Below are 24,610 nucleotides of genomic sequence, written 5' to 3' on the forward strand. Positions count from 1 at the left end.
AAAGGGAGTTTGACAACATTTTGCAAAGACTCAGAGAGATGCTGCAAAGAATCAGATGGCCAAAGATTCTCCACATCCACAGGGAGAGGCCAAGAAGTCACATCCCAACTTTCTGCAGTGAGGGAAGTGAGGTCAGACACCAGTAAAGGCTTTAAAACTGTAAAGCAGTGAAGCAGAATGCCTGAGGTGACTTTCCAACACAGGGTGGCTTAAGAAGGGAAGAACTGAACTTCTCACTGTTGCTTTTTGTTCTGTGATTCCTCCCTAAGATGAACGAGAATCACTTTTCTCCAAAAAGCCTCATGAAGATGCCCCTTGGAAATGCCTCAGTGATTCTGAGGGAAGGAAGTGCTACATAAAATGCTTTCTGATGGCACAGAACACACCACAGTTACAATTTTGGATGTACACAGAAGTCAGGAAATTAAAAATGCTGGTTCCCACAGCAACCAGGATGCAGCCTGCCAAGAGAGAAGGAATGTTCTAGCCTAGGCAAAAGGTGTCAATTGTAAGGCCTGAGGGTGACTTCCACTTCCCAGATGCCTGAAGGCTTCAGGGAATTCAATGAAAGCCCTCTGGTCTCATGTATGGGTAAAACTTCATCCTCAGCTTCTTCTTTCCTCAGTTACCTGCTCTTGCTAGCAGAACACAGCATAGGTTTGAATTTGGAAATTAAGATGTGAGGCAGAGAGCTCAAGGCTGCTGTGAAGACCATCACCAGGAATGCTGTGATCTTCAACCATGCTATGGCTCAGTATTCGCTTGAATTGTGTTTTCTGGGAAGCAATTATATCCCTAAATAATTATGAAATTCAGACAAAAGTCTTGTGGTGAGAAATAGGTAGAGCTTAAGTGTTCTTAGCTGGGTGTTTGCATCAGAGCAAGGATATTATGGGCGTAGTGAAACTGGAATGGAAACAACCTCTGCCTTTAGAACTTTCTCTTGAAACATATTCATTTTTCTGCACTGATTTTTTTTTTCCTCTTTTTTTCTTTTGGGAGCTGCATATAAAGCATGTTAGGTGCTGTAGATTTTTTGAGAATAAAACATCAGAAGAAGGATGAACAGTTTTAGTAAGTCCAAAAAAAATCCTCCCCTTTTTTCACACTGGTGCTTCAAGCAAAGGCTATGGATTTTCTTGAACTTCCAAAAAATTCTCTCTAGAGACAAGAACAATCCTGAGAAGGTGAAAGAATGTTTTTTTAAAAAGTACAAAGGTCTTCAAATAGCAAATGCCTACCACAATATTCAGAACACATAGATCCAACCTTGAAACCAGTGTTAAATCAGAAGGTTGATGTCCTGCATGGGATGACATTAAGCTTATTAAGTGAGACAAGAGATTTCTCTTGTCCCAAAAGGTAGCAGAGATGGGGAAAAAAAAATCAGATTAAGTACCTGGAGAAACTATAGAAAAGGAAATTCCATGGCAGGAGCCATTTGAAATGTGATCTCCTGAAGACAAATAGAAAAATGTCAAAATCTTACACTATCCTGGATGAATATCAATGAGATACATAATGAAGGTGGCAAGAAACTTCTGTAGTAGCACAAAAAGAAGATGTGATAAAGCAGTTAAGTTCAAAATGTGAAATCTTACTCAGCAAAGCCAGTTCTGAACCTGCCTAATCTCTACACAAGTAGCACGAGTTGAAAAGAAGTGAGCTGAAAACAAAGCAGGTAAGGGGGGTTTTTGCTGCACAGTTTATAGCTGCTCATCTCCTCTGAATAAACAAGGCAAAGCTAAACACAGAGGGATAAACCAGAATACTCCAAGTTGCTTTTGACATAAAAAGGCATTGCTAAAATTACATTCTTTAAATATTCTTAACTTGCTCTGGTTTTTTTACGTAGTTCCTGGTAGTGCACGTCAGCAGGTGGGCTTGTGTCTGCAGCAGAAATTACTTGGAGCATCTGACTGTAAATGGTGTCTTGAATACAAACATCAGCACTTCAGAAGGGTGTATTCTGACCAAAGCAGAGAGAACTGTGTAGTCAGGAGCTTCAAGTCTGGTACTCAGCTCTGCCTACCCTGTGTATTACCAAGTCAACACAGACGGGTGCCATAAAGATCCCTGGAGTGGATGCTGGATGTTGGATGAAGCCAGCTGGAAGTGCTAATTCTCCAACTCAGCTTTTGCTGTAGAGTTGCCACCAACACCTCCAGAATCCAGAGAAGAATCAGCGAGCAGTCCAACTACACCCACTCTCAGCTGGCTGCCTTTTAATCACACGCTCAATATCTCTGAAGATTAGACAATTATTTCCGCATAATTAGTGTCCGGAATGAGGCACAAACAACACCCATGATGGAGTGATTAAACAAAAAGAAAAAAGAAAAAAAAAAAAGAAGAAAAAAGCATAAAGGCAAGCTCACTATATTTTGAAATACAGCCCCCAGAGTCTGAAAAAAAAAAAAAAAAGAAGGTAAAAAAACACTTACAGCCTGGATTGTTCCCCTGTCTGCATGGGAACAGGGCTGCTGATGGGTGGCTTGCTTCCTCCACACCACTCAGTGTCCCAAAACCACTCTCTAGACACAACATCTCAACACAATTTTCCCTCTTCTTCTGCTTTCATTTCCTACCTTAATGGCTGTTTCTCTAATCTTATTTTTGTTGTTCTGTTTCCTTCTCCTCCATTTCGCTGTGCAAAGCGGTTTTGACAAATCCCAAGACATTCTCCTACTTTTAGGCCTCATTAAACTCAAAACCTTGTTCAGGGTCAATGGAAAGTTCATGAAACTTGTGAGGAAGCCTGGGATGATTAATGGTTTTACACTGAGATAAAGTGAAGTTTGCCCAGTTTCCTGCTACAAGACAGGCCCAGACCAAACCCTTCCTGTCCCATCTTTGCAGCTGTCCTCGTACCCAAAGGGCTGAGCACAGAGACAGTGCCTGTTCTCCACTCAGTTTTCTGAGTTTGGGATTTTTTTCTCTGCTTCATTTTGTTTGTTTGTTTCCTAAGATGTAATTCTCAGCTGGGAGGAGTTGGATCTGTAGGGTTCAAGTCAATTTTTTTTCAAGAATTGCTGCTGCAATGGAGCTCAGCCCCAGAACAAGGGCTTTGAGAGCAGAGGTATCTGAAGAAGGCCCTAGGCCATTACACGACATTAATAGCTTTTTCTGTTTAAGATTTTTAATTTAATCTTTCAAGCTGACAAGTTCCTACCTATCAGCTGAGCCACTGTACCAAGCTTTGATGCCTCTGTGTGAGGTTTAGGGTTCAGTGGAGCCCCTGTGTTCAAACTAATGCTTGACACAGAAGATGTGAAGGAAGCCACTGCTCTCAGCATGACCCAAGGTGAGAGCAGAGCAGGATTAATTACAGCCTTGGTCTTTGGAAGAAGTGATCCTTGGCAGGTGGAAAGCAGAGGTAATAAAAAAACCCACCAACCCAGCCTGTAACAGGGATAAATGTCAGCTCTAACATGAATCATGCCACCAATCTCCAAGGAGTTTGATCTTTAGAGGATATCCTGATTCACTGCATCCTGCTGACAGGAAAGAAGTTTGTCACTCCAGATTTCTGTGACAGCAAAAGGCAATGTCAACTCAAAATGCCCTTCCTGAAATTAACATTCAACTGGACAGCAATAGACATTTAAAAAAACAAACAAACAGTCAACCCAAAGATGATGCCAAGGAGCAACAGTGTTCCAGCAACATCTTCATTCTGTTTCTCTTTGAAGAGAAGTGTGTAATGTCATGTGCAATAGGCAGCAGGAGTAATTCAGCATACAAATTCAGGGAGCAATCATTATTATTATTATTACTATTATTATTATTTTAATCACATAAAAGGACACTCTAGGGGTTTTTAATTTTGTGATCTCAGGGAAAGAGACTCACAGGCAGAACAGAAAAGCTGCACCAAGCGACTGCACAATTGGAGGTTACCATTTCTCTTCTGGTAGTTAGGAATGTTGCTAAATTAGTATTTTCATCCAATTACCTTTCCTCTGTTAAATATTCATACATCAACTCCTGTTGCTTCTAATTGGAGACATTTCCTAACTGCTTCATGGTTGCTGAGCTAAATAACTGATGAAGGAAGCTATTTGGAAAATATTTGGCAGTTTTGAAGGGACTCACTCCAGGATGTGGAACCTTTTGTGTCCAGTTTGACCCAGTAGCTGGGGTGGTTGTCAGCTCCAGCTGCTGTTTAAGGCTCCTGTGAAGGGAGCTTGGCAGTGTAAATCCTGTGGAGATGTCACCTGAATGTCCCTGAATGTCCCTCCAGATGAGAGGCTGGACAGGTCACAGTTTCACTGGGCAGTCAGAAGGTCCAGTAGGATCACGCTGCATTTGCCATGGAGAAAAAACCCTGAAGTTTCTGAACCTCACAGCAGCCAGCTTGGTACTTTGAGAGACCTCTGTGTATCTTCACATGGTCCCTACGTTTCTTGCCCAGCCACTTCAATGCCTTTTTATCCTGGGGAGCCAAAATTGCACAACTTCCAAGCAATGAGACCAGTGACCTCTTGTCTTCAAAAAGCAGAGTTCAGGCCAAAGTCTGAGCTGAGAACACAAACACTGCCTGAGCAGCCACTGATTTTCCAAGGATTGGTATCCAGCCCATGGAGAGCTCTGTGTGCTCTGCCACCAGGAAACGTGGGGCAAGGTGGAGGGCCCTGCATGAGGAGGAAGTCTGAATGCCTTCCACTTTTTAGATCCTGTTAGATCTGTGCCATCCAGTTCTGGTGACCTGGCTGTGACACTGGGCACATGGATTCACATTAAATAAAGCTACAGAGCCTCAAAATGATGCACAAGCTCAGCATATGAGTGAGGCAGTGGCTGGGACAAGGCAAGTCATTATTTTAGGTGTGATTTCAAGTGGGCTGAGAGGAAAAAAAAGGGAGGAAAACCTAGATAAGGATTGCTATTTTTATACTAAAATTAATACACTAATGTGCAGCTACATGATGAGAAATGGCTGTCTAACAGCATAGCAAGGTTCCATATTTACTTGCTGTCACTGATTTCAGAGCAAATGGGCTCAGGTTATAGGTCATAAAAAAAAAAAAAGGGATTCTGCTGCTGCCAGCACTGCACACTTCAAGAGATATCTGAAAATCAGGCTTCTTACCTTATCATTTTTAAAAGACTGTGCAATCAAAACGTAACTGACAATTCAGCTGATGCATGAGCAGAAATAGATGCCAGCTCACTCTCCCATAGCCAGAGAAACTCTGTAAAGCTAACAGGATTTTAAAAACATTTTGTCAGAAAAATAAGTGGCTATGACAGACCCAGGGAGCAGGCAGAATAATAATTCAGCTATCTAATGCTGGATATCACAGTGACAGGTGCATTTCAAGTGCTGTGCTACATAATAGGGTTGCCCTCTCCAGCAGCCTCACTCCAAGGAATTCCACATGCCTTGCAAACATCAATTCCTTTAATGCTCACAATGCCAAAGAGAGGAATGCTGAGATGCTGGGGCAAGAAGGGTTAAAACAACTAGCTCAGCACTGGAACAGAATACATACCTGTAGATCTCCAGCCTTCACCCTCAGCCACAAGCCCAGCTGTGCTCTTATGCTTAAAAACCAGCCTGATCCTAACAGTGGTCACTCTGCAGGTGAGCTCTGAGTCAGCTGAAGTGCAGAGAGAAATTTTGCAGGTCACTCTGAAAACCCCAGAGTGGGGCAGTCGTTCCCAGGAGAACCTTGTGGTGCAGGTTTGATGCTAACAGAGCTCATCCTTCCACCCTTGGAGTGTGCTCTGCCCATTGCCATGGCATAATTCCCAGGGAAATCATCATAAATCTGAAATGGCTGCAAGTCTGGAAGATGTTTACCTCACTGGAGGGCATGGGATGGGATGTTTAGCATGGCTCATCTTATCACAAGCATCACAGATGAATGAATAATAATTATGAAAGGACCCACAGCTCAAGGAAAGTGCTTTCAAGCCACAATGATTATAAATGGCAGCAATCAGAAGACTTCTCTGCAAAGAAGCTACATCCAGAACATGAGAGAATCTTGATGAAACTAATGCCTTAGGGACAGGATCAGGAGAGCATCCACCACAAGCAGAAATCTAAGACCCAGTCACCAGATCAAAGTCCAAGGGAGTGGGAACTCTGCCTTCCAGTGTGTGTAGCAGCCTAGCAGTGCCCTGAGAGGTGGAGAAGTCTGGTCCCAGGGTGGGAAGCAGAATGGAAACCACTCAGGTGTGCTCTGAGGTAGAAGCTGCCACCTTCCCAGGCAGAGGAGAAAGGAAAAGAACCGAGATGGAGAAACAAGAGTTCTTCTGCCTGTGATTTCCCTGCCATTGGGGCAAACTTTGGGGATGGATGCTGGCTCAAGGCTGTTAAGAGAAGCAGAATGCTACATAGGAGCAGAAGGTGAATGTTTTATTTTGTATTTCTCCTTTGATTAGAGAGAATATTTGATAAAGAAGAGCTTCCCCACTTGCCCCAGGGGGAGGCTGCTAAACTTGAAGGCAAGGCTACAAGTGAGCATCACATCCACAACAGGAAAATGTTATCACCCTTCAAGAACTCCACTGCTTCTCATCCACACAAACACACTTGAAAATAGCCCCAAAGAGGTTCCTTCCCTCCCACATGGAAGCAGCTGCAGAGAAATCTCATCTTAATATTGACACCTCCAGCCTGGAGGGTTCCTGATTTGCCTCCATTACATCTGTCATGTGGAATCAGAAGATGCAAGAAGTGACAGGAGGGGGAAGAGGCAACAATGAAGAAGGCAAACAGTGCCCTGTCCTGATTTCTGAAAGCCTCTGAAGAGGAGAGGGATAGAGAGAGGGCTGCAGCAATGGATTGCCTAAAGCTCCTGTTCTTTACCAGCCCCAGTTAAAAAGAGGAAAAGCCTCTTAAGAGGCTGAAATGTACCATGGAGCTTTTTTTTTTCTGCAATTGTAGGCAAATCCTCCTGCTCCAAAGCATTTTCCTTGAGAGTGCTCCCAGGCATGCTACAACCAAGCCTAAGTACTGCCAATTGTTTTAGCATGATAAAAGCATTTAAAAGCTTTCAATATTTTTGTCTGTTTACAGGCAAGCTCCTTGAGGAATTTTGACAAGCTTGCCAGGATGGAAAAGTTGCAAAATGCTTAACTTAGTGCTGAAGTTAATGCAAATTCACAAGGAAGAAACTTGGGTTTTCATGGAGGGGGAGTGAAAAAAGAAAGCAAAGGATGAACAAACCCAAATCACTGCTCCTGACAAAGTGGGACCAGGCAAGTCTGGTTTCTCCCTGTGCTGTGGCTAAACTAAAACCCCTTCTCCAAGGGCCTCTGCCCTTGCAGCCTGGAAGCCAAACAGGATGTCCAAGGTTTTGGCCTTGCTAGTGGAGATGTGATACTATTTCCACCCTCAAACCTTCTCTTCCACAAACATCTTGCAGCTCCCCAGAGCTAAGGAGATGTGTGTAGGAGGTACCTGATGCAGAGAAGGACTGGGACACCTTAAGAGTGCAAAACCATCCATGGGAACATTTCTTCAGACTGTATCACTTCAGTCCCTTTGCTCTGAGAAAATAAAGCTCAAAGATAATCTTTCAAGGCCAGGTTGCATGGGATCTTGAGCAATCTGCTCTAGTGGAAAGTCTTCCTGCTCATGCCGGGGGGTTGGAACTGGATGAGCTTTAAGGTCTCTTCCAACCCAAACCACTCTAATTTGCCCACTAAAGAACTCTATTCCACAATCATCTGGGAGAGAGATTCCAGGAGATAATCAGAGCTGTCTGGAAAGAAACTGAGGTGGCCTCTGTACAGCAAGTATTTCCCAAGGAGGGGTTGGAAAGAGCTGTTAAAGCAGATTCTGCTGGCCTTCCTCCATCCTCTGCACCTTCTCACCATGGCACAACCTGCACAGGCAAGGCCAGGCTAGGGCACACTCAGCAAAACAGGGAAATGCTTTGAGTACAAATGAGGAAAAAGGCAAATTTATATCCCAGAAAGTCAACAAATATCCCACCAGAATGAGCAAGGGAACAGCACTGAGATTATCTAAGTGGCTTGTGTAAAGCAAAAATAAATGTAATCTGCTAAAGAGTAAAATTACACAAGTCAGAAAGCACATAGTATAAAGAGCCTTTAATATTGATTCACTCACTCAATATTTCATGGAATTCACATCTAGCTCAACAGTGGAGAAATGAGAGAGAAAATGCTCAGTGTGGTCAGCTCCTGACGTCCATAAGCTCAGACAAATAGCAGCATTGTCAGGTTGGGGCTGACTTCATGTTTTAGTAAAGATATTGTGGGTTTTTTTTTTGCACTCAGACACATCTGGTACTAGATGTGTGTGCAGAAGGGATAGAGGCTGGGCACTGAGAGAGGCCTGAAGGAATGAGCTTGCCAGCAGTGGGATATGAGCAAGCAACCCCTAGGAGCTGTGCTGGAAGTCTCACTTCAGAAAAATGAAAAGAGGAAAAAAACCAAAACTGTCACAGATACCTCACTGCATTGCAGAGGAAGGAACTGACCCTGCCACGTGACCCCAATGAAATTGCACTAAAATTGATCCAGAACTCACCAAACATGTTCCCAATGTGGCCATTCTTGGTCAGTGGTCGCAGCTCATTTTTCCCCAGTGCATATTGTTTGTAGTTATCCCAAGCAAATTTCATCATCTGCAAAAGAAAAAGTGAATTTAGGTGCTGAACAGAACTTCTTAAGTTTTCTGACCTTCAGTTCTAGAAACAAATGGGAGTCAAACAAATGATCTTTACTCACAGCTCAGCCCGACAACCCATGGGCCATTAATTATGAAATCTTCATTTGCACTGAACACTGATAAATGGGGCTGCAGTCAGCAGTTGGGAAAAGCCTCAAACTCATCACTTTGGGTGCAGGACTCAGGACTGGCACCTTTCAGAAGTACCACAGTCCTCACCACACTGAGAATTGACTTTTTGCTCTGCCTGGGCTGTGCAAAGCAAGTGGGAAAGTTCAGAATTTCTCTCCACCTCTGAGTTTCTGAGCTCAGTATTTCAGAATGGGAATTTAAATGGGGTGAAAATGTGAAGCCAAAGGTGATGCAGGCAGCAGCACTGAGCTACACAATGCACTTTATGCTGTGGTGAGCACAGGAAGAACCTGGGCTCTGTTTAAGGACTGTACAGAAGTTTTCTTTCTATTTTACAAAAGAATGGCTTCACAAAGGAGAAAGGGGAGATATCATTTTGGTATCTTCCTATCCAAACTCAAAAGTGCTTTCTTAAGAGAACCTTGCAGATGGGTTGGGTGATTTCAGAGAAATCCTTTCCAACTCAAACAATTCCTTTTGGGATATTTAAGCTGTCCTGCCCAGGCTCAGCACATGAACCATTCCTTGAGGACTGCAAAGTTTGCCTGAGTTCCAACACACACACAGCCACCAGCACAGTTTTTTCTGTCCTTCTGCCCCTTTGGCTCCAGCTGGTAGGAAAAATTAAACCTCCAAGTTTCCTTTCCCTGCAGCTAGAAGAGACCAGGACCTGTCAGGATCTAAGAAGTGCCTTAAATAAAGCTCCCTTTTATAATCCACACAGCTCTGAGAAGCTTCATTCCCAGCATCACAGTGACCTGGACATTCTTTGATTCAATCCCTGGAAAAAAAGTCAGATAACAGAGGAGAAGAAGGCAGCTTCAGAGAATCAACAATATTCTCCACCTCTACTCAACAAAGACAAGAGCTTTCTAAAATGCTTCACTCACACAAGATGTTTGAAAGAAAATAAGAGTTTCAAACCAATTCCTCCAGTCTGTGCCCCTGTCTTCTGTCTACACCAGCATTTACTGCTCTATTTCAGGATCAGAGCATGCAGGTTACTTTGGGAGGAAATTCCTGCTGTTATTTCAGTTCTTACTTTTTGTCCTTCCCTCCAGCTGTGCGTTTCACCAACCCAACACTGCAAGCCCCTGGCAGGATCCTCCTGAATTAGCAGACACACACAAAAAAGCCACATCATCAGATTTCCCCTCCCCTCCTACTTTTTTTAAACATCAAGTTTCCAAAGTCAAGTTTCACAGAGCTGCTCAGATGGACAAGGATAAACATTTGCTGAACTGATTGATAACATTTAGACTCCAATATCATCAGGAAAAGGAATGTTGGACAAACAAATAAAGTCAACTTGGATTAAAAAACTCAGTGTGGGATGGATTAGTCACCCAAGTGCTCTGCTCTGAGGAAACCAAATAATGACCAAGGGGGGGAAAAACCCTCCACAAAATTCACTCAAACATTCCTCAGTTGTATGACTCGGGGTATTAACTTTATTTTTTGCCAGATCTCTGGGTTTTTTTCCAGTGGCAGTATTATTCTAAATGGGGAGTTCTCACTCTTCATTAATATAAGACAGAAAATCTTTGAGGAACTCTCTGACAGTACCCAGCAAATGCTTTTGTGTTTCAGAGCTTGATCTGGAAACTTCCTGCAGGAAAGATGGTGTTTCCATAAAGACAGCTTTCCCACAGAGAGCAACAGGGTTTGTGAACCAGAAAGGAAACAGCCAGGCAATCTATTTGGTTCGTTTCTCTTTTAAATCAGAGCTGAGGAAGGAGGACCCACCCTTCTGGCAGACAGAAAGCCTGGACATGGAGAGGATGTGGAAATGACTATTTTGTTGCATAGAACTCCTAACGTTGTGATTCTCAATCATCCTCATTTTAAGCTGAGTAGGAAATCTGAAATTCTTTCCTTCCCTCAACTTCATTTTTAACTCCTCTGTTCCAGAAAGTCTGAAGTTTCCTCTTCAAAGCATGCAAGAAACTTGGGCATCTCTGCCACACTGGTACAGATGGCTCCCTGGGATCCAGAATTCATGGACACCTCCATCACAGGCACAAAACTACCCTGAGTTTCCCTTCAACAGCTGCTTACAACCTACAAGGGAAATTTCTTCCTCTCCTTCTCTCTTCTCACACCAGGAGGGACTGCATGATGCCTGCTGACAGATACCCCAAAGGGACTTGATTCATACAAGACTCCCAAGTGCTATTTGAATAAATATGTTTATTCTTCATTTGCCTATTCAACCATTTAAGCTGCATTTGTCATGGAGCAGCAGAAAATTCCACTACAAAATGATTTCTCAGGCTGTGCTGGCTGCAGTGTCTTAAACTCCTCCTCTGTTCTGTCCTGAGCTGATAATCAGGCAGGGGGAGGATGGATGAGACTGAATATGCTGCCTCATTGTCAGTTTGCTTTTAAGTGAATAAAATTTTGCTCACTGCTTTTAGATCCTGTATATTTTGGAAGCAGGATGCATAATGTGGTCCCCTTTCCTTCTTTCCAAGATCTCGAGCGAGGGCTCCAAAAGCAGCGACTGGAAAAGTTTAAAAGCCAAAAGCATCTGCACCATTCTGCCCATTCTGGTTTTCTGCAGCTGCCTTTCCAAGCCAAATTTAGCAGCACAACTTCCAAACCACTGAAGAGATTCATCAGGTTTCTAAAAGTGGGCACTGCACATTTAGACACTGTACAGAGGACGGAGATGGAGCTTTCAGAAGCTTTTTCTGACAGAGGTTCCAAACGCCGGGCTGAAAAAAAAAGGGGAAATGTGCAAAATGGAAACTTGCAGAGTGAGGTGGTGAAGTCCTCTTGCTGAGAAAACACCAAGGTTAGAAGTGAATGTTTTATGTCATGATAGTCAGGACAGCTCTCAATACACCAGCACCCAGACGATGCCATTTCAGATGTGAAAAATGGCACCAGAACCACAGAACTGATGGAAACAGATCCATAATTTTAGATTTTGTTCTTACCAGTGTGTCATCTGCCATCTAACAGACAATTATCTATTTGGCCCTGAAATCCTAATCACCCTGGCTTGCAGCTGATTTAGAGCAGAGCCTTCCAGATCTATAATGGAGTTTGTCAGAGGGCTCTTTCTTTTCTCTCATCCCCAAGCCCAGGAGTTTTAGCTCCCCAGCCAGATGCTTACAGCTGGAAATCAACCACAAGCACCTCAACTGAATTCTGGAAACTGCACCACTGCTTCCACCATTCAGACCACTACTTTTTTTTCTCCTGCTTTGCTCCATCCAACCCCCCAAAAAAGCCCTGGCTCCCAAGTATCTGATGCAGGCAGCAGGCTGCAGCCAGGCACTGAGTGCCAAGTCCTGCACTGAGCTATTTGCTGGTTCAGGGGCTTTGTCCACAATTTTGGAGGTTGAAAACACTGCAAAACAAAACCACTATAGAACAAGGCTGGGTTTAAAACTGCTTTCAGCACATTTTTTTATTTAATGTATGGAAATCTTTTTATTTAGAAGTCAGCTTTATAAATCCTTGCCTTTAAAGCAGTGGGCCAAACACTAAGGGCTTCTGTCCCTTCAAATACTGCAGCAGGAAATAACTGAAAAAGTGTTTAATGTTTTCACTGATACCCAGAACTTCTCCATCTAAGCACACCACAACAGCACCTACCCCCCTACAACAGCTTTGTTCATTTTTAACCAGAGTTCTCACATTTTTCTTGAGATGAAATGTGCCACATCACCCAAAAACCACCCCTCCAGGCTCAGTAAATAAAAGCATCACAGCTGAAGCTCCCCCTCCACACACCCTCTGGGACTTCCTACAGGACCCCACTTCTCTCCTGATGCCACCCAGGCTGTAACATGGGAGGGATTTCCAGTTTCTGTCCATGTGTGCTACAGGTTTGATTTTCCACCACCACTTTTACTGATTTTTGGAGAACCTGAGGTCATGGAAAAATCAGTGGAAAAGCAGTTGGAAATGGAGAACAAAAAGGTATTTAGCAAGTTCTGTAATCCAGAAACTGAAGAAACAGGGCTCAGGATAAAAAGCTGACCAAGAAGGAGTTTTCACTCCAAACAGATGATGTGCAAAGCTGATGTTCTGTAAAATAGGTAATAACAAAACCAGTGAAAATCCCTGGGTTTATGTGCATGAAAAAAAAAACAAACAACCAACAGAGATGAGAGAAAAGAAAAAAATCCCCCACACTGTCACTTGCCCTCCTTTTGTTACCAGGGAAAATTTCAAAATGCAAAGCATTCCCAAACAGCTATTTGATTAGTTTTATCCATCTAGGCTGGGATAATTAGTAAATGCTTAAAAGATGAAATCTAAATATACCAACCAATCAGCCCCTTTCAAGAACATCCAAGGAACATTACCCAGAGCCATTATCTTCACAAGATAACCACTTTTGTGACTCTTTAGCCTCCCCCCCCTTCTTCAAGTCCCCTTCACATATCTATTAAGCTAGGAAACTGCGTTTGGGGTTTCAAAAAACAACCAAAAAACACTAAACCCCAAACAAAACCAAAGAAAAGGTGGTGGTGGATGTAATTTTAAATATTTCTTTCCCTATTCTATTTCTCACTTGGTTTTTCCCACCTCAAATCACCAGTTTTCTCTTTCTTTCTCTGCAGTTAGTTGTCATAGCAGTTTCAAAACCAGGACCTGTTCTTTTCCCATCTCTAACCTCCTTACCCCAAAATAGCCCTGTTCTAGTTTGGGGTTTCAACCTGCAATATCCTGGCATATATTTTCCCCAGCTGTGTAGAAAATAATTTGCCATATGACAAGATGTAGAGGAAAATGGCAGCGACTGTCAGTCCTGCAGACAGATGAAAAAGTCTGTCTGAACACCTCAGGAGAAGCTGTTTATATCTGAAATAATTCAGAGTATTTTTTTCTAATCAGCCTTGCATCCACTGGTACAATTCAGGATTGACTGCAGGAAAGGTAAGGAAACAGGATCATGTTTATCATCTGGTGCTGGTTTTAATATTATCACATGGCCACAGTGTTTGCATGGTTGGTTGGGGTTTTTTTAAAGGCAGGATGTTACAAACAGGCTGGAATTTAGTTGGAAATCTTCAAACTGAAACTGAGCAACTTCTCAGGCTACTTCTTTGGGATGGTGTCCAATGTTTTTATGTAATAGCAAAGCAGTAACAGAAAAAAGCTGCATGTTAACTCCACTTGATTGAAAGGTTCCATTTAGGCAGACACTAATATCCACAAGCTTTTACTTTATGGGTTTAAAAGGCTGTAACTGGCAGAAGAGACAGTGCTTCAGCACGTGAAAGATGTTACCAAGCAACCCAGGGAAACAGACACCAGCATTGATAATCCATTCCAAAGTAATTACCTTTTCTAATTAAAGATTACAGTAAATCCAATAGATCCCAATAGGAACTTGAGCAATTTAGAGACATGCTGGCTCACCTGTTTCATAGCACCTATGTTAGCTTCTGCCTTGGAATAAAATATTAAGTGAATTATAGAGATTTTCATTTAATAAGCCTTCAAACAACTGATCACCACCAGTCTCACCTTGGTATGGATTAACCTAACATCACCTCATTTCTCTGACTTTTAAAGAAAGTATCATTCTCCTGTGATGGGGAAGGGTGAGTGCCTGTTAAACCTGAACCTCTTACTACCAAATGAAAGTCCTGGCAAACTCTGCCAGGATGGGGGATTTCCTCTCTGCTTTGCATTCCTGCTCATACACCCAACTGGGCGACTTCAGCTTCTCCATCTGCAACCCAGACCTCAGCCTTTGCTTTCCCAAATAACCAGAGTGTGTAAAACACTGCAGGGCTGAGCTGACTGGGTGATTTTATGCCCCATCTTCTTCTGTCCAACCTTGCAGACCCAGAGTCACTTTGCACGAGGTGGCAGTGGGAGGTTCGGGGTCAAAACCCAACTCCTGCCCACCAAGGGCTCAATACAGCAGTGACAAGTGGGAGGACCTGGGCAAGGTCCTTGATACAGGACTGAGCTTTGGTGACACTGCTGCAGCTGCATCACCACAGTGCCAGCCCTTAGCCAAAGAGGGGATCTGTGGGAGTGAACACTGGGATTATGCACACAACCACAATAGGGCAGGAGGGGTTTTTTAGCCTCCCAGATAACCCAGGACTGACTCCCGTTGCAATCACATTTCCCCCCAAAACAAATCCCTGTAAATCCATAAATCCACCTTTTAGAACAATGCTCAAGCCTCTGGAAAGCCTCAGCTCTTTGACAGCTGCCTTTGCCACTGTTCTCTCCTAGTTTTTTCCTTAAACAGAAGATAAAAGCTCCTGTTTCCATACCTGTAGCACCAGCACACAACCCCTCCCATGTGCTCCAGTTCTCTGTAACAGATTCTAAAACAAAATTTCAAACCTTGTCAGCCCACTGACTGTAAATACATCAGCTGATTGCTTGGTGTTTGATGGCAGATAGGTGCTGTGAATTACTTGCTACATGTCACTTTATCAGGAAGTAAATAAAACAGAGTAATTCAAGCAACGGGTGAGTGGAGCTTTGCTTCAGATTTTTTTGGCAGCCTTGGCAGCTTGTTTCCCAACGTGCAGGGGTGTTCTTTTTGTTTTTTATTACATCAGTTACTATCACTGCTTGCTCTCTCTTGCACAATAGCCAAAACCACAGCAAACCATTGCTCAGAAAACTGATCTCCATCACTGGAGGAATTCTTTGTGAAAGTAGAAGAATCACCCTCCATCACAACAACACCAATTTGCAATAAAAACCAAGTTTCAACTTCTGCTTTCTGTTCCACCAGCTGAGTAAAGGAGAGCTCTTCAGCTCAGATCTGCAGAGGTAAGCACTCTCCCCCCCCCCCCCCAACAATCATAGAAAAAACAGAATTAGAAGCCTGATTTGCACTGGGGGAAGAGAAAAAAACCCAGCAGAGAGTAGTCCAAGGTCGTTAGTGTTAGTGACAAGGACAGAAATAGAACTCAAGAATCTTCCTGACTCACAGGCTCTGCTAGGAAAGCTGAATGGGAGAAAGAACAGCTCAAAGCACAATTAAGCTAACTCCTAATTAAATTCCTAATGCAACTAGATTTAACTGTGTCAAGAAGGGGAAAAAAAAATATAATCCTCTGATAGGACTATATCAGGCATTAAGACCCAGCTGGATCCAGCTGCATCTAAATCAGGAAACATGTCAGCAAGAGCAGTTGATTTTGCAGTTAGTTTCTTAATGAGATGCTGGACTGTAAGAGGATGACAATGGCTCTCAGAACAAATTTGCAAGTCTAGACCAAAGCCCAGGGTGATTTAGTGGAGAGATGGGGAAAAGCTGGAGCCTTTGCTTCTCAGAACCAAAGCTAGTGGAAAATTCTACTAGAAATAAAAGATGTTTGTGTTCTCAGCCACGAGGCTGCCAGCTTTGGATTTTCTCTGAGCCTCTATAACTGATCAAACACCTGATATTCCAGATCATGCCCAAAGGTGATGCTGTACAAGGCCAGCAATCAAAACAATGATGATTCTTCTTGTGCTAAGCCTCAAACTGCTGTCCAGGCACTGGGTCTCACGTGCAAGTTAGAGAATGTGCACAAAAAGTGAACGCTGAGCTGGAGGAACTGACCCTGTTAAATCTGGGGGATGATTTCTCCTGTAGATGGGTACTTGAAAAGGGAGTGGAACATCTCCCTTATGAGGAAAGGCTGAGGGAGCTGGGTCTCTTTAGTTTGGAGAAAAGGAGACTGAGGGGTGACCTCATCAATGTTTTCAAATATGTAAGGGGTGAGTGTCAGGGAGATGGAGTTAGGCTCTTCTCAGTGGTGACCAGTGATAGGACAAGGGGTAATGGGTGTAAATTGGAGCACAGGAGGTTCAAGTTGAATATTCAAAAACATTTTTTTCCTGTAAGGGTGACAGAGCCCTGGAACAGGCTGCCCAGGGGGGTCGTGGAGTCTCCTTCACTGGAGACATTCAAAACCCCCCTGGACACGTTCCTATGCGAAGTGCTCTAGGTGGCCCTGCTCTGGCAGGGGGGGTTGGACTAGATGATCTTTCGAGGTCCCTTCCAACCCCAAGGATTCTATGATTCTATGATTCTGCAAAAAAATTGGGGTCAGCATTGAAGAACAAATGTGACTGCAGCTTGTGTGATACAGATGACAGTGAAGATGATGTGCCAGCAGAGACAGAGAAAGTGAACAGCAAGATAAGAGGAAAAATGAAAAATTAAAGACAGGACACTTCAGGAAAGATGAGCTTAAAACCATAGGAATAATTATCATCTCCCTTGTTATTACTACAAAATGAAGGCAGAAGTAGCTCTTTGAGCAGCATTTATGAGGAAATTAAAAAAGACATTTAAAGTCATTATAAAACATTGGGTTTGTTTGATACTGCACAGAATATGAACTTAGCCCTGGCTTACAGCTTCCATGCAGATCTCTTAAAAGGAAGACTTCAGTTGTGACTACCTATCTGTAGCACTTAGAAGTGCTTAGAAGATACCAGAATGTGTTAAAGTAAGCAGAGAAGATAGGAAATCAATGTTTTTGTAAAATATTAGAATCCTAGTTAATAGTAGTCCAATAATAGATACTTAGAACTATTAAAATATACCTCTGAACTACATCCCACTGTGCTATATTTACCAGGGTGCTATTTGCAGGAGTAATTGCATGTGCTGCACTTTGGAAGTGAAAAGGTGTCATATACCCAGCACAGACTTTCAGGCACAGAGAGGTATATCAAGCAAATATTTTCCCCACCACTCCTGAGATGTCACAAATCATTACCTTTCCATTCTAATGTAATGGTTCACTTCACAAGATTACTTTTGCTAACAAAGTTGCATATTAGGAGATGCCTGTCAAAGCCACAACAACTCTTTCTACAGCTCCTACCCATGCACAAAGGATGGCAGGCAGACCCAAAAAGCAAGCAAGACACTTTTATTTGGCACTGTTAGTTGGATTTTTCAAGTCCTTTTAACTCTAGGTTGCACAGTCTGCTAATGGCTTTTCTGAGCGAGTACTATCTCATTCCAGCATGCTTGGAGGGAAAACAAGTGGAAAAAAATTACTTACCCAGTAACTGCTCTTCTTCAAATGTCACCTCACAGTCCCCTGCTTGAATTTTGTGCCTGCAGCATAAATCACACAGGAAATTCCCCCAGCTCTAAGGATTCTGGGCACTGTGAACCACCTGTGGGCTGCCTGGAGGGCTTCTCCATTTCTGCAGTGTCCCTTCAAACACATGCAGTACACAGGCTGTAAATCCCTCACTACATGCAGACTACAAAACTTCCTAAAAAGCCACCAAGATTCCAGGTGAATGATGTTCAATGAGCAGGCAAACACCCAGGCCAGAATCCATCAGCTCCTCACCATGATACCCCCATCTTCAACTGGAAATTCAAACACTAAGCAAGATTGGTTTTCCAGACTTATATTATGGCAAGGTAAGAAATTCTCTCTTTCCTTAAAGATGCCATCTGCACAGGATTCTCATTTCTGGAAAGCCAGAGCCCAAGGGGATGCTCTAAAAGAAGCTGTAGCAGTAACCAACAAAAAATGGGCACACTGCAAGAGGATAAAACAAGTTATGGGGATATTTTTCTTATCTTTTTCAAGGGAAACAGTGAAAATCAAATAAAAAAAATGTCTCTAGGACCTCTTAGGCCTCTCTGTTTGACAGATGTGGGACAGGCATCAAACAGATCCATTATGAAAAGAAACAAAACAGAGAAGCCACAAGGCTTTATCCTTCTGAGCCTGGGATCTGGGACCAGAGCAGGAATACTCTGTGGGGATGGTGAAAAAAAATATGTAGTTCACTAGAGTGATCAGAATCTGTGTGCAAAAATCTGCTACAGAGCTGTCCTGAGGTAAGTAAATAAAGCAGAAATATCCCACCATGAAGTCTGGTTATGGAAATCATGATGCAGCAGAAGGCTGAGGTTCTGTGGAGGGCTCTGAATCCTCCAGCCCCGGGTTGGCTGCTCAAAAGCTCTACAGCTGTCCAAGACACATTTCCAAAGCATTTTCAGATATAAAAAGACCACCCTCACCATCAGCCACATCCTTTTTTTTTTGAGAAGAAGGGATTTCTCAGCTTGGAATACAGCAAGATGCTCTGAAACATAAGTGGCTGAGAGAGAGCTGCCAGGCCAGCTGGGGAGCCAGGTGGAGCAACTGAGCTGATTCACAGGGTGGCTGAGAGGCAATTTTGGCTGATGCCAACCTGAACAGACTGAACAGGTCTCTGTCAGGCTTTAAATCTGGAGAAGGGACTCACAGCTTTGAGTAGGACCCACACTGTAAGATACAAAGAGCCTTTGCACATTCAAAATGAAACTCAGCAGAGTCAGAGGTTCAGTGGGAGGCTCAACATCTCTCTCCACTTCAGGACCACACATCTGAGCTGCCTCCTTCCTCCCAGCACTGGCAAAGAGTGAATTGCTTCTGACACAAGGATGGCTCAAGGGCCCAAAAAGCACTCATAGACAGATGGGATAACTGAAGGAAGGAAAGAAAAAAAAAAATTAATACAGGTCAAGAGTTACCCTGCATCCCTTCTGTTTTGAGCTGTGAGAACAGACTTTGGGAGCAGAAGAAACCTCTGTTTGGATACTGTCTTTGTCTCAATCCAAGTGCTGGAGCAGAAGAAAGGAGGGAAGCTGGGAAGTGCCAGCACATCCCCTGCTTTATCTCACACATGGGTGGCTAAACAGGAGAGATCTGGGAGGATGAGTTTAGTTTAATGATTTCTTGCTGGTTCACCTGCTGTTCATCTGTCTTTGTATTCCTTGCTCCAAGGGACAGACTGGAGCACTGCTGTCCTCTTCCCTTTCAGGAACTAGTTGGGCTTTGAACTTCTGAAGAGAGGAATGGAGCAATTCTCAAGCATTAAGTACTCAGTAGAGATTAGTCCCATAATTTATCAAAGGTAATAGTTAATAACAGACACAAAAACCTTGCTTGCAGCCCTCCTTGAGCCTCATGCCAGAGCTGTCACCTCACAAAAGTGTTACAAGAAATTCTTGGACCACAACAGCAAATGTATTAGCCAGAGGCTGATAAACTCTTCCAGGAGTCCCTCAGTCAACAATAAATTATACAAATCAGGTTGCAAATACTGGATCCTTAGCAAAATTGAAGTTGGTGGAGTGGATGTTAGAACAATGTGAGAATTCAGCTGGCAAGAGGAAGGAATCTTGCCTTGCTTTAGTCTGACCCCACCATCAGGAGAGGAACCAGGGCTTGGCCCTGGCCCTGGCCCTCCTCCAGCACTGCACAAGACAGTCCCCGTGCAACAATGATTAATGAACTCCTGAAAGAATTAAAAAAAAAAAAAAGACAAGTTAGGGGATGTGGGTAATAAACTAAAGAAAAGAACCATAAAGATTCATCAACACTAGAGGCAGAAAGCACCTCCTAGGTCACAAGCTCCAGTGCCTACCAATGCAGAGTGGGTCCCTGAGTGCTGTTCTGGCTGTTCCTTTCCAAGAGGGAAGGAAAACTGTTGGTGCTTCCAAGAGCTGAGCACCAAGCTTCTACCTTCTCCCACTCACCAAGTCTCACCCACAGTGAAACTCACCACACCCAGCAGTGACAATGCTCTGGTTATTGGTGAGCTCACTAATATACAAAAATGTCTGCTAGATAAGATGATCAAGGAGAGCTCTGTTTCAGCTATCAAGTGTTGGAGGAAAGACTTAAAGAAAACCAAAACAGCACCAGAAATGAGTCAAGGATTTGTCTGGGTTCAGCCAATGCTGAACTACCAATATAAGTGTGTGTCCTTCCTAGGAAACTCCCGAGGAAAATGGAGGCTAAGCCAGAAGAAGAGCCAGAAACATCCCCATTTCCACTGGAAGCATTTTCTTTGTGAGCTGGGCTGGCTAACCCAGCCAGCAGGAGGGCTTCACCATGGATGAAATGTGATTACATGATAATTATCTTTGTTACTTTGCAAAGTACATGGTTATGCACTTTCTTTACTACCCAGGGAAATCACATTAACACGATTAGAGCAAGAACCCTGTTTCAAACACAGTTTGCTCGGACGTTACTAACACGGTTCCAATTCTCAGTACAGAGCCATCCTGCCCCATAAATCACTGGGAGTTTGTCACTGACTTCCTCTGAAGCAAGTCCCAGCTCTTAGACAGGAGAGATTCTCTAGGATGTGCATCATCATCCTGTGCATGTGCTGTTGCCATGATGAAATGCTGTCGAGTTCCTAAACCTCTTGGATTTATTATTCTTTGCAGCTTCACTCTTAGGATATCATTCTACCCATTAATAAACTAAGAGAGAGAGAAACCTAAGAAGAGCTCTATGGCCATGCAATAGAAGTGTTGGAGGCCAGATTCCAGCTAACGAGTTCCTGGCTCCCAACAATCAGAACAATTAGCTCAAATAAACCCAAGAACTGCTCTCTGCTCAGCTGTCTGCCCATCCTTCTCACTAATTTCTGACTTGGAAAACTTCAGTCAGGTTTTTCAGAGAGTAAAGGTCACAAAGAAATTCAAGTTCAGTGCAAATTGCTAGGAGACTGAAAGAGAGAGCCACACACTGCCCTGCTAAAGGCACGGGAGAAGAGCACAAGCTCCTGCTCTGCCAGCTGAGCAGCCAAGAGCTATGGGTACCCAGCACCCAGAGCTGGATTACTGCCTCTGGTCCACACAGATGGGGGGAAGGGGGGACTGGGAAGGATAAAAAAATTGTGTCCATTTGACAGAGGTGCAGCCCAGGTCCATAGAGTGACAAGATGAATCTATCACCAGACACAGAACCCAGGACCAAGTGTCCTGTTCCAGTTAGCAGGAGATGCTCTGCCCCCTTTACTAAGAACACAAAGGAACAACCTCCCTGCCCCATAAATAAGAGGATGTTTATTTTCCAGTCCTTCAGTATTCCCACTGTGCTCTCTTCCCTACAATGGTTTGGGTCCATCATGCACAATACACTCACATTATGCATGGATCACTGACACCACTGCCCATGACAGCTTCTCTGGAGCCCTTCCAAAATATTGTGTCATATGATGAACTGGAGTGCCAAGGGGATGTGCAGCAAAGACAGCAATCATCCCAGTGGCTCTGCTCCTCATGCCAAATCCATTCACAGCATTCAGGGAAAAGTACTTTTTTTTTTTTCTTTTTGGGGGGGGGAAAATCTAAATTCAGTCTCTTCCCCAAGTATAAAAATTGAAATGCTCCAAGCACAAGATTTCCTCTTCTCACCAATGAAGTGAATACTCTTTCCTCCTTTCTCCTTTCGACAGCTTCATGTCAGTTTTCTATTCAGAACTAAATAACAGACTGAGCCAACATACATTCTCCTTTCTCCCTCTATCTCCCATCAAAAATGAATTGTTTTAAATACTGAGAAAGAAGCTTTAAAAACATTGAAACAAAATGATAAACCATGGAAACAATAAGAGACTAAGAAAGTAAACCAAACATGGGTGATTAACAGCATCTGGTAAAGCCTTGCACAGAGATCCAAAGGAAGAAAAACCACTAGATAAAAAATCACCCATTAAGGAGCAGATTTAATCACAGATTAAAAAGTTATTCAGGATTCTATAAATACTTTGGCAGGAAAGATGGAATCTTAACTGAGGTGACACACCAGGTACACAGACCCCCAGCTCCATGACCCCCACTAAGACCACATCCACACTGGGGCTGCTCCCTGAGGGTCCAGGAATGTGATTACAGCTCCAGCCCTGCAGCCCTGAACTCCTTGTCTTTACACTTGAGACCTCTCAAAGAGTTTAGGTGTATTTTTATCACTGAAGTAATTCAGCAAGGTATAGATCTTTCCACACAACACCCCTCTGTGTGTCCTGGAAATTCACTGCACCACGTCCAGCACTTGCATTCAGTCATTATCTGTAATCTGCCTGGAGAAGTTCACACTCCAACAATTTTGCTGTTGTGCAACTAGTGCTTTGTCTTTAAGTGGCAGTTTATAAACCAGCCTTACACCAGATTTAGTTGCTGTGGAACAAGTGCTTGCAAGGTTAGATTTTGTAGATAAGAACAAATCTCTTCAAATTGCACAGTACTTCCACATTCCAAAACACCCTCAACCAGAGTAATATCCATGTACAAGGTATCCTTGGCATCTCTAAGGCAAGCAGCACTGAGCACAGATCACTTATTTTCTATATGCATACGTTATGCCAATATATTTTTAGTCAATTAACTGCATACCCTACAGCCAAAAGAGGCTGAGACAAGTTAGGTTTAAATTTTGTTTGCATGAATCCACCCGAGGCTAGCGAAGCAAGAAATACACTGCATGCATCATTTGTGGGATTTACAGCATAGTACCCTTTTTCACAGGTTCAGTAAATAAATGCATGAGAAGAAACATGGAGCAAAGGAAAATTCCAGCAAGCCTGAGGCCAGCCAGTGCTTCAAACTGCAGAGAAATTCTCTCATTGCAAAGGTATTTCTACCCCAGAGAAAGAATTACGTTCTGCTTGTGGTATACCTGAGTAGTCTGAGATCATCCTTTCAGTTTGTTTCAGTGTTTTACTTGAGAACAGTTTTCTTCACCCCCAGCTCCCAAACTACATCTGCTGGAATTCACTGGATTTACATTTGCCCAGCAGAAAGGATTAGACATTTTCCCTGGATCTCAGTGAGATGTGCTTTTCCATCTCAGGCTATGTGTGGTGTGACTCAGGCACAGCCCCTGATGGATTACCTTATTTTGCTTGTAGTGCTGTTCATCCCCAGATTACAGAAAGAAAAGGCATTTTCCCCAAATGAAAAAACCCAGAAGTTGCATGGTATAACAAAAGGGAGATGTTGGAAATGCTTTTACTGCTGGCTTCAGAAAAGAGACGGCTCAGGGACAAGTGATAATGTGTACTGTTAGGTACTCCATTTGAGACCTGCTTGGAGCCCTGCTCTCCAACTGGTGACCACACTCCAGTTCCCAGTGCTTAGGCACTCATGGAAAATCCTCAGCATTCTCAGGGCTTGCCTCCAAGAAGGTGTGCAAGAAGCAAGGACCAAACAGTGCTCCCACCAGGGGTCAGGGCTGCGGCACAAACTGAGAAGGAGAAGGAGCAGCAGCTCCCCAGCTCTGTCCCGTCCCCCCCATCACCACCCTTTCTGTCGTTGCAGGAGGGGACCACGGGTCAGGGCTGTCAAAACCACACAAAGGCAAGTCAGCAGCCAACACCAAGTAACTTTCAGCAAAAGTTGAGCTCCTGAAAGCATTCCTGTTTCTTCCCAATTATCTTTCAGTGACAAACTGCCGAGATATTTGTGTCTGAAAGGCTGCTCTACCTGAATAGGTGGCTGCTAATCCGCAGAGTGATGGAGGTAACCGTGTACACAACTTCTTCCCCTCGGGGCCTGATTTTTGAAAGCAAATACATCTTTAGATCTGTGTTAAAAGAGGACAGCAGACAGCGAGGCGAGGCAAATGAAGGTGGAGACAGGAAGAAAAGCCAGGATGAAGAGAACTGCACCGTGAAACAAATAGGCTTCAGTATTACTAATCCGGAGGAAATGAATGCACGTGTCAAAACCAAGGGTACAATCCCAGCAGAGGACTAAAAGCCTGCCTGGATTTGACATATTCCCTTGCTTGAAAGGGACAAAGGACATTGTCAGGTTAAGGTATTAGGTATTCTCAGACATCAAGCAAGGAAACTTGCCTTTTGTATCCAAAGAGGAAAAAAAAAAAAATGGGTAAATCTCTCTCCCTGTTCCTGTTTTTTCTCACATCGATGACTGGAAGCAAGGAAGCTACTTTAATTTCACTGATGGACACTTTCTGCTCTAGCTGGCTGCCGTGGTTGTCCTTAAGCACTGGGCAGCATTAGTAGGGTTGGTACAAAAGCACTTTAGAGGAATGCTGTTCTCTCTCCCCC

General features: G+C 43.5%; 1 protein-coding gene across 2 annotated transcripts in view; it reads right to left on the reverse strand.

The window, feature by feature from the left end:
* The window catches only part of MAN1C1 (mannosidase alpha class 1C member 1), a 63,711-nt gene that overhangs the window by 33,553 nt on the left and 5,548 nt on the right, over nt 1-24,610 (reverse strand). For both annotated transcript variants that reach the window (XM_030464448.1, XM_030464449.1), the window contains exon 3: nt 8,513-8,609. In XM_030464448.1, coding sequence (XP_030320308.1) covers nt 8,513-8,609 — 97 coding nt within the window. The remainder of the gene's footprint in view (nt 1-8,512; nt 8,610-24,610) is intronic.

This window comes from Calypte anna, chromosome 23, assembly GCF_003957555.1.
Source record: "Calypte anna isolate BGI_N300 chromosome 23, bCalAnn1_v1.p, whole genome shotgun sequence".
Classification (NCBI taxonomy): Eukaryota; Metazoa; Chordata; class Aves; order Apodiformes; family Trochilidae; genus Calypte; species Calypte anna.